This window comes from Manis pentadactyla, chromosome 8 (assembly GCF_030020395.1).
Source record: "Manis pentadactyla isolate mManPen7 chromosome 8, mManPen7.hap1, whole genome shotgun sequence".
NCBI lineage: Eukaryota > Metazoa > Chordata > Mammalia > Pholidota > Manidae > Manis > Manis pentadactyla.
In genome coordinates, this window is record NC_080026.1 from 136,413,327 (window position 1) to 136,427,141 (window position 13,815).

General features: G+C 53.7%; 1 protein-coding gene across 4 annotated transcripts in view; it reads left to right on the forward strand.

Moving 5' to 3' along the window:
• The first annotated feature begins 1,401 nt into the window (after nt 1-1,401).
• Nucleotides 1,402-13,815, forward strand: part of PTPRE (protein tyrosine phosphatase receptor type E) — a 148,788-nt gene continuing 136,374 nt past the window's right edge. For all 4 annotated transcript variants that reach the window (XM_036924055.2, XM_036924040.2, XM_036924050.2 and 1 more), the window contains exon 1: nt 1,402-1,651. Coding sequence is in view for 3 of the 4 variants with exons in the window: in XM_036924040.2 (XP_036779935.2) it covers nt 1,599-1,651 (53 nt within the window). In the remaining variant the exon portion in view is untranslated. The remainder of the gene's footprint in view (nt 1,652-13,815) is intronic.

A 13,815-nucleotide genomic window follows, 5' to 3' on the forward strand; every position in this document is an offset into this window, starting at 1 on the left:
GAACAGTGTGACCTGGTTTCATTTGTAAGGCTCCCCCCCCCCCCCCCCCGGAAAATGGACTGCCTGGGAAAGAGTGAGTCTGAAGTCAGGGGACCATCAGAGAGATGAGGGCAGTGAAGAGGAGAGGAAGGGACACATCAAAGAAGCATTCTGCAACCAGACAGGAAATGCCCTGGAGATGGGCTAGAGGCAGAGGAGGTGGAGATGGGGATGCCTGTGGAGAAACCAAGAGCAAGAAGGAGTTGAGTCTAAGACTGGAGGAGGCCGCCAGCGGGAGCGGAGCTAAGAGGAGAGGGCCAGAGGAGCTGGGCTTCCCTTGAATCCCCTGCATGTGGATGGTGTTAAAGCCCTGGGTCCAGATAAGACTCCGAGGGACAGTGTAGACAGGGCAGCAGGGAAGCTGAGCTCATGTTCTCTGCTGGTTCCACGGCTCTTTGCACCCCATGCAGGGGAAGTTGCAATCTGGGCAGGTCCGCTGAGGATGGTCTCAGCACATAGGTGTCATTGCTTTGGGGTCTACACTGCTTTTGCTCAGTCTTTGGGGCCTACAGCTCCGTGTGGAACAGGCCTCAAGCACGCAGGTGTGGTCTGCAGGGACCAAGGTAAGGTGAGGCAGCACAGCCTCGCGGCCGCCTTCTCCCCATCAGGTCCTGCATTTGAATCCCTAATGAGCGAGGGCCCTGCAGCAGGGACCTTGGAACAACCCGGGGCACAACACAAAGGCTCTGAACCAGGCGGGTGCAGCCTGTATCTTTTCTGCCCTGCAGATGGAATTCCCTGAACCCTGAAACCTCTCTGCACAGCTTACAGGAGATCACCTGGAACGCAGCCCCTGCGGACAGCGGGTTCAGACCCTTCCCAGCAGTCGCTCTTCCTGGTGCGTGTAGGATGCTTTGCCAGGTGACGTCTTTCTGACAGCGAAGTCCTTTCAACATCCTCCAAGCGAGCAACCTTATTCCCTTTAAAGACGAGGACACGGCCTCAGATGATTCCACCTACCCCTCCGCTTCTCCGAACCAGAAGCAGCACGGGGTGGCCCGCGCTCCCCCGTACGGGCTGCATGCCCCAGAGTCGTCCCCAGCCAGGCCGATTCCTGGCGCCCAGGACCAAAGCTGGGTGGGAAGGGCTTCTCCCTCTTGCGAGAGCGCCCGTCGCACTCGGACCCCCTCCACGCAATGCCTGGCTCGGGGCAGTGGGGGGGCCGGCCAGGGTCTCCCCGGAAGGACACCACGCTGGGTGAAAGGTCGTCCAGGGGGACTGGGCGCCCTCAGGGCCCCGGGCCATCCCCGCTGGGCGGAGCCGCGGCCCCCGGGGGGCGGGCGCCCGGGGTGCGCTCCCCGCGCCGGACACCAGGCGTCGCCCCCGCTCCTCGCCGCGCCGCGCCCCGCCGCCCCCGCCGCGAGCCGGAGCGCCCGCCGCAGCCGAGCGGAGCGGACGGCCGACCCGGCCGGACAGACCCCCTGCTCGGCGGCGGCGGTGGCGGCAGGAAGCGGCGCGAGCGGGGACCCTACCCCGCGGCCTCCGCCAGTCCCCGCGGGCCTCCTCGAGCGCGGCGGGGACAGAGGGCGCCCGGAGGGCGGCGGGCGGGCGCCCGGGAGATGCGGAGCCGCGGCGGCGGCGCGAGCGGCGCGACAGGACCGGCCCCGCCGAGGTGAGCGCGCGCGGGGGCGGCGGGGCGCCCCTCTGGGGGACTGTGCGCCCCGGGGGCCGGAACAGGCCGGGGTCGCCGCCGCGGGAGGGGGCGCCGCGCCGGGGGCCGAGCTCGGGGCCGGGTCCCTGGGAGCCCGGCGCGCCGGCTGCCGGCTGCGGGGGACCGCGCGGCCCTGCCATCGGCCCCCGGGGCTCCCCGCCCAACTTGGCGACCCCATCACAGGCCGCGCGCTCCCTCCGCGGAGACCGGGCGGCAGAGCGTGTGTCCGCGCCGGGGCGGCAGCGCGAGGGATGGCGACGGGGAGGGCGTGTGTGCGCGCGGGCGAGGCGGACCGAGGGTGCCCGCGGGCGTCCTGGGGGCTCTGCGCCAGCGGGGCAGAGACCGAGCCCTGGAGAAAGTGCCTCAGAGTTGCGCCAACTCCGGGCGGGGCGGGGCGGGGGGCGCTGCCGCGATGCTGTCCCGGGTAGGTGCCCCCGCCTTCGCGGGCAGGGGGGCCTACAGGGCAGCTGGGGGCCTCGGGGATGCCGCGGGAGATCCGGGAGGTGGGCAGGTCCCGGCTGGCTCAGGCGGGCTGCCTTGATTTGCAGGGTCGGTGTCCTGACCTGTCACAGCTCCTGGACCAGAGGGCAGTGCCGGGCCAAGCGGGCAGGCTCCTGGGGCCGGCTGGGGCAGGCCTGAACCCCGGGGACAGAGACCTGGCTGACTTGACCTGAATTCCCTGCGGGCCTGGCAAGCCTTTCTAGAAAGGTCAAACACTTACATTTGCAGAGTTGAGACACTGATTGTCTTGAATTAGGGCTACTCTACCCGAGTTTCAATCCAGGAAACTCAAGGGAACACTATGGCTCTGAGCTTCTGTTTTGGACTGGAAGATGCTTGTACTGCGTTGAAGGAAAACCAGCAAAGGGTGGTCACATGGTTTAGAAGTCAGCTGCGTCCATGTCCGGTTGGCTCCTGACCCCAAGATCCCTTGGCCCAGGGTGCCTGGGGGTCTTTGTGTCCCATTGGTGAAGTTCTTACTCTGCTAAGTAAAGACCTTTGCCTACTTAAACTGGGGGCGGGATCTGTCTGTTTTCAAAAGCCAGTCCACTAAGCCAAATGATGCGGTGCACAAGGTGGCCGAGGCTGGCTCCCCACGGTCACTGAGCCTTCATGATGGGGGCAGAGCTCTGTGTGCGGGTATAGCTGGAGTCTGGGCTCTCTGATCACAGGCGAGAGGCCTTCAGGGAGCGAGAGTCCAGGCGATGACTTGGAACAGGCCCAAGAAGTGGGGGCCACCCCGTCAGTCAGAGCGTTCTGTAGGGTCCTTCAGCCCTTCCTAGATGTGGTGCTGCCTGTGACTGTGACCTTAAGGGAAAGGTCTTCATTCATTGGTGTTAGTGATGCCTGTGTATCAGCAACTCCCCTGCCCCCTCACTTCCCCCAAAGCCTAGACTCTCCGTGTGTCCACAGGTCTTTGGATGAATCCGGAAGTTTCACATCTGAAGGCAATTGCCCCTCCCCCTGCCAAATCAGCTGTGGGAAGTGCCGAGAGGGAGCGCTGCCCAGGTGACACTTCCCCTGTGCAGGCACAGAGGGAGCATGAGCAATGTGGTCAGGGCCACATGCCGCACACAGAGGCCACTTCTCACTTCTGTGGAGGGATACCTGGCTGGTGGGGTGGTTGTGCTCCCCAGCTCAGTGCCTCCCCAGCAGCCTGCAGAGGCCTAGAGCACTGTACTCTAATGAGGGACCCCTCCCCTCCAGGGTTATGCGTGCGTGCAAATTCTCAACCCCTGAGAGGGTCTGCAGCAGCCCTGGGGGCTGTGGGTGGGCTTGTAGGGGGCATTTTGCAGGTGGTGCCTGAGCAATCCATGGAAATTGATGGAAATGATGCTGAAATGTTTGAATTTCAACTGGTCAAAACACATGCCTCCTCCAACATGCCTCCGTTGGTCCACATGGCTCTGTCTCTACTGTCGTCACCCTGGTCCAAACTGTCTGCTTTACTGACACTCCCACTTCCTAGGTCAGAGGTGCCTTTCTAGCCCAGACCACTGCCGTGCAATTCTAATGCCCAGCTGCCCTCTTGACGTGTCTTCTGGAATATCAAATGCCCCCAACGCAACATTCCCAAGACCAAACTTGTGATCCTTCCCATCCCCATCCCAACACTTTCCTTATGTGTTCTTTACCCATCTGATCTCACCAGCCTCCATCCTGCTGGGGAAAGACACCCTTGATTATAGTTTCCCTGAGGACAATGTTGTATCCTCAGCACCTAGCTAGACAGTAGGCTTATGAAAACTCACATGGGACACAGAACAAGTGGCCACGTGAAACACTGTAGGAGCGCATCTGCTGGTGTCCATGAGTCTGTGTATTTTTAGTGGCTGGCAGTTGTGGTGGGTAGGCAGCCACACATTTTTGTTCCTGTAGGTTGAACTGGATTGTGGATAGGTGAGAGAGGTCTGTCTAGGCATGACACTGCCATTTCTCCCGGAGGTGGTGAACACATGGCTAACATGACTATCTGACCAGAGAGGTGCTAAGCAACCTCCCAAGGAGGCGGGTTCAGGGCAGTGAGGGATCTCCATGGAAACTGCCCTGGGTTCCTTCAGCTGAAGGCCTTTTTCATTCATGTCACTTAAGTTACATCTTCAGAGGTTTTGCTATCAAAGCAGAAACAAATGTATCCATTAGGATAAAGTCTGGTCTCAATATTTGTTTCTCACTAGGAAAAAACTGTGTTTTCCTACATCATTTTCCTTTCTTCATTTGGGCTGCTATCTCCTAGTGAACCAGTGGCTCTGTGCCCTGAAGGCACTCCATGCTCTCTGGATCCTTGGAGATGAAGCCTGTTCGGCCCTTTGCCCTGCATCTCCTTCCCCATTTTCTTCTTCCTGGGGACTCCTACTCATATATCAAGGCCCACTTCAAATGCCTCAGTCTCCTCAGAGGCGTCCTGACCCCTCTACGAAAGAAAATCTCTCTTGCTTTTAGGTCCATAGAAGGTCATCCATGCCTGTCACGGTATGATTATCATACTCTGTTTTGATGTCCAGTTGACATGTTCTAATAGTTCATCTCCTCTACCAGGTGGTCAGTGCTTTTAGTGCAGAAGGTGTGTTTCTCAGAGCTCGGACTTTGGGTTCAGGTGTGGATCCACATAAATCCTGGTCCTGGTATAACCTTAGCTATTCAAAATTCATGCCTCAGTGATCTGCTCTGTACAATGTTAGTGATAATCTCCACTTCACATGTGTTGCGACATTGACGGATGATACGTATGAAGTACCCCAGCAAGTTGTGGTTATTTTTCCTCTAAAACACCAATGTATTGAGTATGTTAAGAATCAGTGAAGTTTGAATGAATAAATGAACAAAGTCAAAAATCCATATTAATATATCGATTCCTTTTGTGTGCTCTTCAAAGTGCTAGCTAGGTCCAATCAGTGTGACATACTAGATAACTTTACTTTTTGCATGATAATTTGAATGATTATGTAAATTTTGTGTGATTAGGTACTTTAGCCTCATAATGTTACCACTTTGTTCCATGAGCAAAGCCATTCTTGCACACCCACCCTTGACTCTTCTGCATTAGGAGGCAGAAATGTGGCATTCTGTGCACATTCATATGCGCTCGTGGACTGAATTAACCCAGGCTGTGTGCAAGACAACACAAAAGTGAGCAAAACCCAGTACCAAGAAGTGGCGTGGGCTGCATGCAGATGTGTGAACCCAGGGTCAAGAGAATGGCTTCTACACCAGGACAAACAAGCTAGGAAGCCATGGATTACCCCTGAAGCCCTCAGAGCTTTGCTTTTCTTACCTCCAAAGTGAGTGGCATGGCTCTGGGGCATCTCTGAGCCCCTCCAGTGTGCTGACCAGTCCCCCTTCTCCATGGCTGATTGCACTATGCTGCTGACCCCACGCAGCTGAGACCATGGCTGGGGCTGCCTCCTGTTCTCAGCTCCTCACTGGGGCCACATCTCTGTCTGCCCTGGTAAGATCAGGCTCAGGGGTACAGTTAGCATGCTGGTAATTTTGGATGCCCCAGATAAACCATAAGTTTATTTTGGAGGGTTAACTCGCATTACTTTGTCCCCAATGCAGAGTATTGGGCAATATTCTAAATGGTTAGGGTTTTGGATCATTGTGCCAGAGGGAGTAGAGGTTTCAGTGAATTTTACTAAGCCCCGAGTAGACACAGGTGCACGGTGGGGTGGGTGGGTGGGGCAGTGCTTCTGCTGGGTGACGGCTGGGATATGCCTAGTTTGGGGATTACCTGGCCAGCTTCCTATTCTCCTCTCTGTCTAGCTACTGTTCCCCCAAATTTCACCAGTCAATGCCCACCCTATCCAGGTGTTGCTTGGGAGTTTTGATGTGGTTCACAGCCTCTTTAAACTCGAACAGCACCCAGCTCAGAGCCAGAAATACGGGCCTCATGATTTTCTCTCAACTACACATATATTTCCAAGGCATTCATTATACTTATGAAATAAAAAATCTTAACAACATGTTTTAGAACAAATAAACATGTCCTTTTATATTGGTTCCCAATGAAATAGGAACCAAATAAATATTTTTAAAGGATGTCTATTTTGAAATGCCTTTCAAATACAAATAAAAATGATACTATAACCCACTGATGCATATCGTCTGATATAACCAAAAGGGTGACGAAGGACGCTTTCCCCTGGAAACAGATGTAAACTCTGCCAGAAGATAGGGAGAGGCTAGAAGGAAAAAATGATGCTTGGTTACATGTTAAAACCTAGGGTTTGGGCAGGTGTTCTGATGTCAGTGCTTATGGGGTGAAGAATGAAGAGCTGATACAAAAACTTGTCCGGACCCCAGATCTGGGTTCCGGTACCACAGAGGTGAATGTTTGCCATGCAGGCCTGGAGTGCCTGGCACCAGGGCTTGTGAGTGAGGCCGTGCCCTTGTGCCCAGGAGTCCTGGGCGGCCAGCACCAGTCCAAGGCCGGAGGTGGTCTGAGCTCTAATTTGTCCTCTGCCACATTTGCTTTTGCTTTGTCCTTACTTCATTTCCATTCTATAAGTGCAGACATAATTTTTGGTTATTAATGTTTTTAAGTCTATTTGGAATTTTTGGCTGAACATGACTCACTTGTTTTGGTACTAGGGAGGGAAATAGTGCCATTTTTCTTCTCAGCTAAGATCTCTGGATGTGCTATCACATGGTTGTCTGTCACAACGTCTGATTCTAGGTGACCTTTGTGCTACATTTGTAGTCTTGTCCCTTCCTCCGGAAGGACTTGGCGTTTGCAGGCTGAACCTCCATCGCTCGCCTCTGTGGGTCCGTTTGGTCGGCCTCGGCAGGCTTGGCCCTGCCCCCGTGGCCAGCAGGCTGGCGTGCCCTCGCAGGGGGGTGGCTCCTGGGACTGCCTGTCCCAGCAGGCTCCTCGTTAAACCCTGGAGCTGGCCTTCCTTTCTTCTCCAGTTAAAAGGCCAAGTCTCAAAGGAGGACACCCACCTGCAGATTTGGAGTCATGGCTCCGGGGCCGCCCTCCACCTCACCCACCCGTCTGTTTGTCTGGGTTCTTGTCATGGGACAAAGCTTTCATTGTGTTGTTTGAAATATGGCAGAGGTGGAAATCCATCTATGAGAATGGCTCTGTGCTCAGGGGTGCTCACGACTGAGTCCTGGCATGGCCCCGTTTCCTGTTGGGAGCTTGGTACGAAGGGTGTGAGGAGGCAGAGGAGGAGAAGGCTCAGCAGGGGTTTTGAACCACCAGTTTTTCTCACATCACAGTTTTCCCAGAACTGACGTGCTTTTGCCCACTCTATAACAATCCACTTGTCGCTAAACACACTTCGAGTGCCAGGCTGGGATGTTTTTGAGGTAGGGTGGAATAGATCTTTGGAGAGGGCATGTCTCCAGCCTCCCCTGCAAAGACAAAGTACATCTTTCCTAAAACTGAGGCCTGTTTTCTAGATTCCAGAAAGACATGCCAACAAGTGAAGCTAAGAGGTTGGTATTCAGCTCAGAAGTGTCCTCAGATATCCGTGTTTCTTTCTAGATCTTTCCTGTCTTCAAGCATTCTTTCCTATTGCTCTACAAGTAGAAGAGAAAATACAAGAATGAGAGAGAAGGGCACAGAGACATACACAGACAGAGAGAGATCCTCAGATACTGAGCTTTTTTCTTCCAATGATTGCCATCTGAGGAGGCCTCCAAATTCCCTTTCCACCCAGAGTGGGAGCCCTGAATCCTGGGCACATGTGAGCAGACTGGGGCATGGCCTGGGACAACTTCACAGCCAAGGAATAGCATGTGTACTTACATCAGCATGGAGAGCCAGGCACTCCGAGCCCCTGAAGCAGAAGCTCTCTCACAATTACAGGGAGAAGTCAGTATGAATGAACAAAAAGCCAAAATATTTGTGTCCTTTTATTACATTCCAAGACTTGCGGTAACTCAATCCAGGCTAACAAAATGTTGCCTTAGGGCACTTGCTTTAATGACTAGAAAACACCCGAAATGCTCTTCCAAGGAGATTAAAATATTTCATGCCTTAAGTCGGTAAAAATAAACCCCTCCACCATCTTAGTCACACTATGAAGTTTGCTAATCAAAAAGAAACTTTCATTTGCAACCACATTATTTTTAATCATCTCAAAACCTGCTTTGTTATGAATAGAATTACTCTTGTATTTAACACTTTCTTCAGTATATGGTTTTTCTAGCTCTGAAAGTGGGCTTAGTTTCATAAACAGCTGAACATTTAAGTGCTGGACATAAAAATACCTTGAAACAGTAACGCCATCCTTGATTTTGAAGTGTGGTTGACTCAGCATCCTCTCTTCCTAAGCTTGTGGCAGTACTGATTAAGTGCATCAGTAATTCAGTAAATTGCTTTTTGCCAGTGTTGCGAGCATTAGCTAAAGTTCAGTCATCTTTTGGAGATGTTATCCATCTGCCCGTTTAAATTTCTTTGTCAGAGTTCTGGCAAGAGCCAGAAATTTAGTAATTTTGAACTACATTGTGCCAGACTAGGCTTATTCTCAGCTAGCCAACAGTATCCTTTCAAAGGATATTTCTTGGTTTTCATCAAATGTGGGTAGTATTTACAAGAGTCTGTAAGATCACTTAGAAGGAACAACTGGAAATGTTAAACACATTTATTGAGTATCTGTGGTTTGCAAGCTCTATGATTAGCCCTTGATTTACAAGAAGAATCACAGTGCCGTTCTGGGGGTGCTCCGCATCCATGGAAGGCAGAGCTTATCACTTCCAGGGTACATTACATGTGATGCTGTTTGAAGAGGTGGGACAGAGCTGCAGTTGGAACTGAGGGGTGGGGGCTGGAAGGGCTTCAAAGCATTGAGCAGGCTTGTTTTTTAACAATGCTCTTAGCAGCCCACAGGGCTAGAACATTCCAGACACAGGGGCTTCCATGTGCTTGTCCAGCAGTGAGAAACGGCATGTCCTGTCATGGGATCAGCAGGTGTCTGAGTCGAGCTGGAACCTGGGGATGGAGGAGATGGGAATAAGAGACATGGAAGGGGTTCTCCAAACACTTAAGGACTGTTGAGGGGTCTGGGTTTGTCTGGTGGGCCAGCAGTTACTAGCCTTTGAGATTCTAAGGAAGATCCCCTTTGAGATTCTAATGAAGACTATGGCTTCATTCTGTAGAAAGCTGCATGTGTGCACACAGGTTTTTTTTTACAGTTACAAGAAAGCCTTGCCTGACCAAGGCCGTGTGGATTTTGGCTAAGGAGACTGCTTGCAGCCGGACCAGACACAGGTTTGAGAGATGATGCTGATGCTGAAGACCCCAGACTGTGGGCCGAGTTTGAGGTGCCTTAAAGGGAACCAAACCAGCTTGTCCAGTACAGGCAGTTTTCAGTTTTCTTTTTATCAAAAAACTGGTACAGTGTACATTCCTCCTGATTAGACACAACTCCTAATACAATAACATGGAATATATCATTGAGTGGTGCCAGTGTCATCAGGGAAGCTGGCTCACAGTGGTAGGAATGGGCTCCGGAAGCTGCACGCGGTCCCTGTTGGCCTCTGACAGGTACAAACCGAGCATCACCCCGCTCCCTCTGTCATCCACGCCGCTTGTCTTCCAGGCCTCAGTTTTTATTAGAGAACCGCATTTAAGTTTCCTCTTAAAATAGACAGAATCCACATGGAGGCATTGCCAGTTATTGAAGGTGTGGGAATGGCTCGGGACAGAGGCTGAGAAGATCGAAGTCCCTTATGCGAACCAGGTGCGAGGGGTCATCTGTGTTGCTGGGCGGCAGCCCCAACCTGCGCAGCATCCCAGCAACGTCACTCTGGCATAATGGGATGAAGGTGCTTAGTTACAAGCCAAGAGGGGACAGCCCCTGAGCAAGAGCCCCTGACTGTGGCTGGGGGCCTCTGCCAATTTCTCAGGAGCATGAAAGAGCCCTCCTCGAGTTTCAGGGAACTGGCCCAATGCGGAAGTGAGGGTCCTGTCTTCCATTCCATTACTGAGGGCTCTTTGGGTGATAAAATATCCTCAAAAGTCGCAGTAGTCAAAAAGTACATGAAAACCCCCAACAGCATTAAACATCATGTGATAAACCCAACCCCAGCACCTTTCTGTGCACAGTGGTGCCAGGACTGACACAGGACGTGGCTCAGTTCAACCCTATTTTTGTGCTCAGGAAATGGAATTCATTGCACACCAAAGAGCCACCTCTTAAATTTATTATCATGAAATGAAAAAAGAGAACACTTTTACTCATTTCTAGTTATTTTATCAGTAACTTTCCTCATGACTTTAGGTAATCAGAAATAGGTTTTCTGTGCAAGTCTTTCAGTTTACTGGACACAAACATGGCGCTAGTTTCTGACTGTGGGTGTTACCTCTTTGGGAAGGCTGATGAACACTTTGATCTCCTTGGTCACACCTAAGCATGTTGCCAGCTGTGAGGAGCTTGGGACTTGCCCAGGGTCCCGCTGCCTGCTCCAGGGACCACTGTCGTAGCCCAGATTGAGCATCTTTTCCTGGTTCTCGCTGCCCCATGGACTGACCCCTCCCTCCTCCCTCCCATATCTGACATTGTCCATGTGGCCAGGCCTCGGAACATGGAGGCCCCTCAACTGCTTCCATGAGATGAAAGTCCTGCTTCTCTGCATGTTTGGGTGGAAGTGTATTCCAACCTGGAGCAGGACCTGATGGGGGTGAGGTGTTACCTCTCTGTTGTGCGGCCGTCTTTGCCCACTTGTCCTAAGGCATGGAAGCCTATTCCTCGGGGGTGGTTTCTGCCTGGCAAATTGCTTCCAGGAGGCATTTCAGATCGCAGTCACATGTGTATATGTCTTGTGTGCTGCATGCTTTTGTTTAGCAAAAGATTTATTTTTTGTTATATTGACATGCACATCCTGAATGGAAGGTCAGTGCTGGGAATCTATGACATCTCCTCTGGTATTTTGTTGTTGTTTTCAGTGTAGCCATGATTCATAAGCATTTTAGACAGATTACACTTTCTTTCATGGGTTGGCGTCTTGGAAACTGGAGCAGCCAGGCTCGGCGTACTGTGTCCATTTTTAGCTCTGGCAAGCAGGGAGCGGGGCCATGCTTCCCGGGGCAACTGCTCTGAGTTGGTGGCTACAGAGATGTTGGGTGGGAATCCCTCCACTGTGTGAATGTAATGAGTTTAATTGATGGTAAGAAAGTGCACTGAAGCATGTGAGTGATCGTGTCTGGGCCTTGACCCCATCATCAAATGGTATAAGACATTGGCTAAGCCCCCATGCGAAGAGCCCTTTGTGCTCCCTGGAAAGCAGGGAGCCCTTTGGAGCCCTTTGGAGCACGAGGCCTTTCTCCTGGGATGCATCCCCAGTGCCTCTACTTTGAGATCCGCTGAGGGTCCACTGTGCCCCATCCCCAGCCAGGGGTCATGTCCGCAGAGAAATGGTGGATGTGCAAAGCCCTTGTGGCTTCTGTACCCTTCTGGGGTCACCAGTGCTGGTGGGTGGGGAGCCCTAGAGGCAGGACAGTGGGAAATAAGCCCCATACGACTCAGCTATGGCCCTCCAGGTACCATCTGTGGGAAGGTCTGCTAAAGATCCATACATGACTCCAGCCTAACCCTCGTCTTCCACCCATGACCTCCTTGGTCTTCCTGGGGGGCCTCAGTGCACACGGAGGTGTGATGTGACCGCATGTGCTGGGAGGGGTGGGGCTCTGGGTGATCAGCCCTCTTAGGGGATGATGGGATGGAAACGTTCAGTTTCACTCTAGTTCCTAAGGGGCCTCACTGACTTCCGTGGGTCCTGTGGCTCAGCAGGGCCATCAGATCCCCACCTTCTTCTCTCCTTTGCCCGACGGGCTCATCCTGAGGCATAACTGCAGACCAGGAGTGAGTCTCCTTGGCACCGATGACCCGAGCGTGGGCAACGTGCCTTCCCCTGAGCTCGCACTGGGGCCGGGACTTGCCCTTCTCTGGTCATATGGGTGTGGGCACTGTGCCCTGCCAGGAGCCAGGAGTGGAGCAGCTCTCTCCAAACCATGTGGCATGAGAAACATGGTTTCCTCAGGAGACCCCGGGGCCACTTGGAGAGAGGAGAATGGTCTGAGCAGGGAAAAGCGACAGGCTCAGAGAGTTGGGCCGACTCTCCGGGGGGCTGGGTGGGCGCTGGGTGCAGATCTGGGGTGAGGACATGAACACCTGTATGGCACTCAGCAGACCCCTTCCTTCTGTCCATGCAGGGTGTGGGACCGGGGCAGGCAGGCTGGGCGTTCCTGACCCTTGTCTGTGACCTAATATCATTTTAGAAATGTGGACCCAAGAACCACCAGGTCTGTAGGCACCCAGAGCACACAGCAGAGCAGTCAGCTCCCTTCTCAAGGTCCTGCTTTCAGTGGACAGAAAAGCAAATGAGAACTAGAACTGTGATAATACTGGTCATCACTGGTAGTGCTGTGGACCAGGTCTATTCTGAGTGCTTGTCACACGCGAACAGCAGCTCCAGGGGCTGCCGAGCAGTCACACTGCGAGCAACAAGCCCCTTGTGCAGGCCCCGGGAGGGCGGTGCGGGGCTGGGACCCGACCCAGAGAGGGACTAGTAGTCCCCAGGATGGAGGAAAGGGGTCTCCACTGGGGCAGCAGGGGCCACGGGAAGGGAAGAGGCCTGTGGCGGGGGCCCAGGCTCACTCAGGGAGCAGGGGATGGGGGGCTCCTGGGCCTGCCTGGAAAGGGTCTCGGCACCAGAGGAGGAGTCAGGCTCCAGTCTCGGGGCTGGGGGGAGGCTATGGGGCATTCTGAGGGATGGAGGTGCTGCTGAGGGGGTCTCAGAGGGGACAGCTGGTGGGCACAGAGCCGGGCTGGGAGAGCACACCAGAGTCTGGGGGCATCCAGGGCTCCCCTGTGGGTTGTGAGGTCTGGCAGCTGCATTTTTTCAAAGCTCCCCAGAGGTCTCAACCTGCAGCCCGGGTAGAGGGTGCCAGGGCTTTTGCAGTGCCCAGGATGGTGGCCAGGACTTCATGCCATTGGGGGAGAGAGGGTCCACAGGAGGCCTGGGCGGCCATACAGGACACACTCCTCAGGACCCAGAGGGGGCTGTCAGGAGGGACCCGTGGCAGCCTTACCAAGGGTGGCCCCTGTCCTTGCAAGCTTTGGGCTCTGCTACTCTTTGAGTTTCTGCTCCAGCCCCTTTGTCCCCAAGGAAAGCTGTCAGGCAGACTGACCCATGACAAGGTGCTAGTGACTTAGTGAGGGCCAGTTTCCAGGGTTTCTTTTAAAAAGATAATGGCTAGGGAAAAAATGAAGCCTCATAAATAAACAGTTTGTGGCTGAATTTCCAGCAGTGTGATGGTAGAGGGTACCCCAGCACCCTTGAGCCCCAGGAGCGGGCCACATTGTCATTGCATTCACCCATTCATTCATCCCTTCACTCCACAGGACTAACGTGGAGATGCTAACGGGAGACTGACTATGTGCTAAGGCTCCACTGGTGAACCAAGCCCACAAATCCCACCTTTGCATCCTTTCCCTGGGGCCTGGGCTTCTGAGTCTATCTGTCTGACTCTGAGGTCCCCCAGGGGGCAGGCAGTGCAGGCTCGGCTTTGCTCTGGAGACCGTGTGCCGTGAGCGGGCCTGGGACACACTGTGGGCCACCCCAAGTTCCTCGTGTCATCCACACAGTGAGCGTCCTCTTGTGCTGGGAACTGAGTC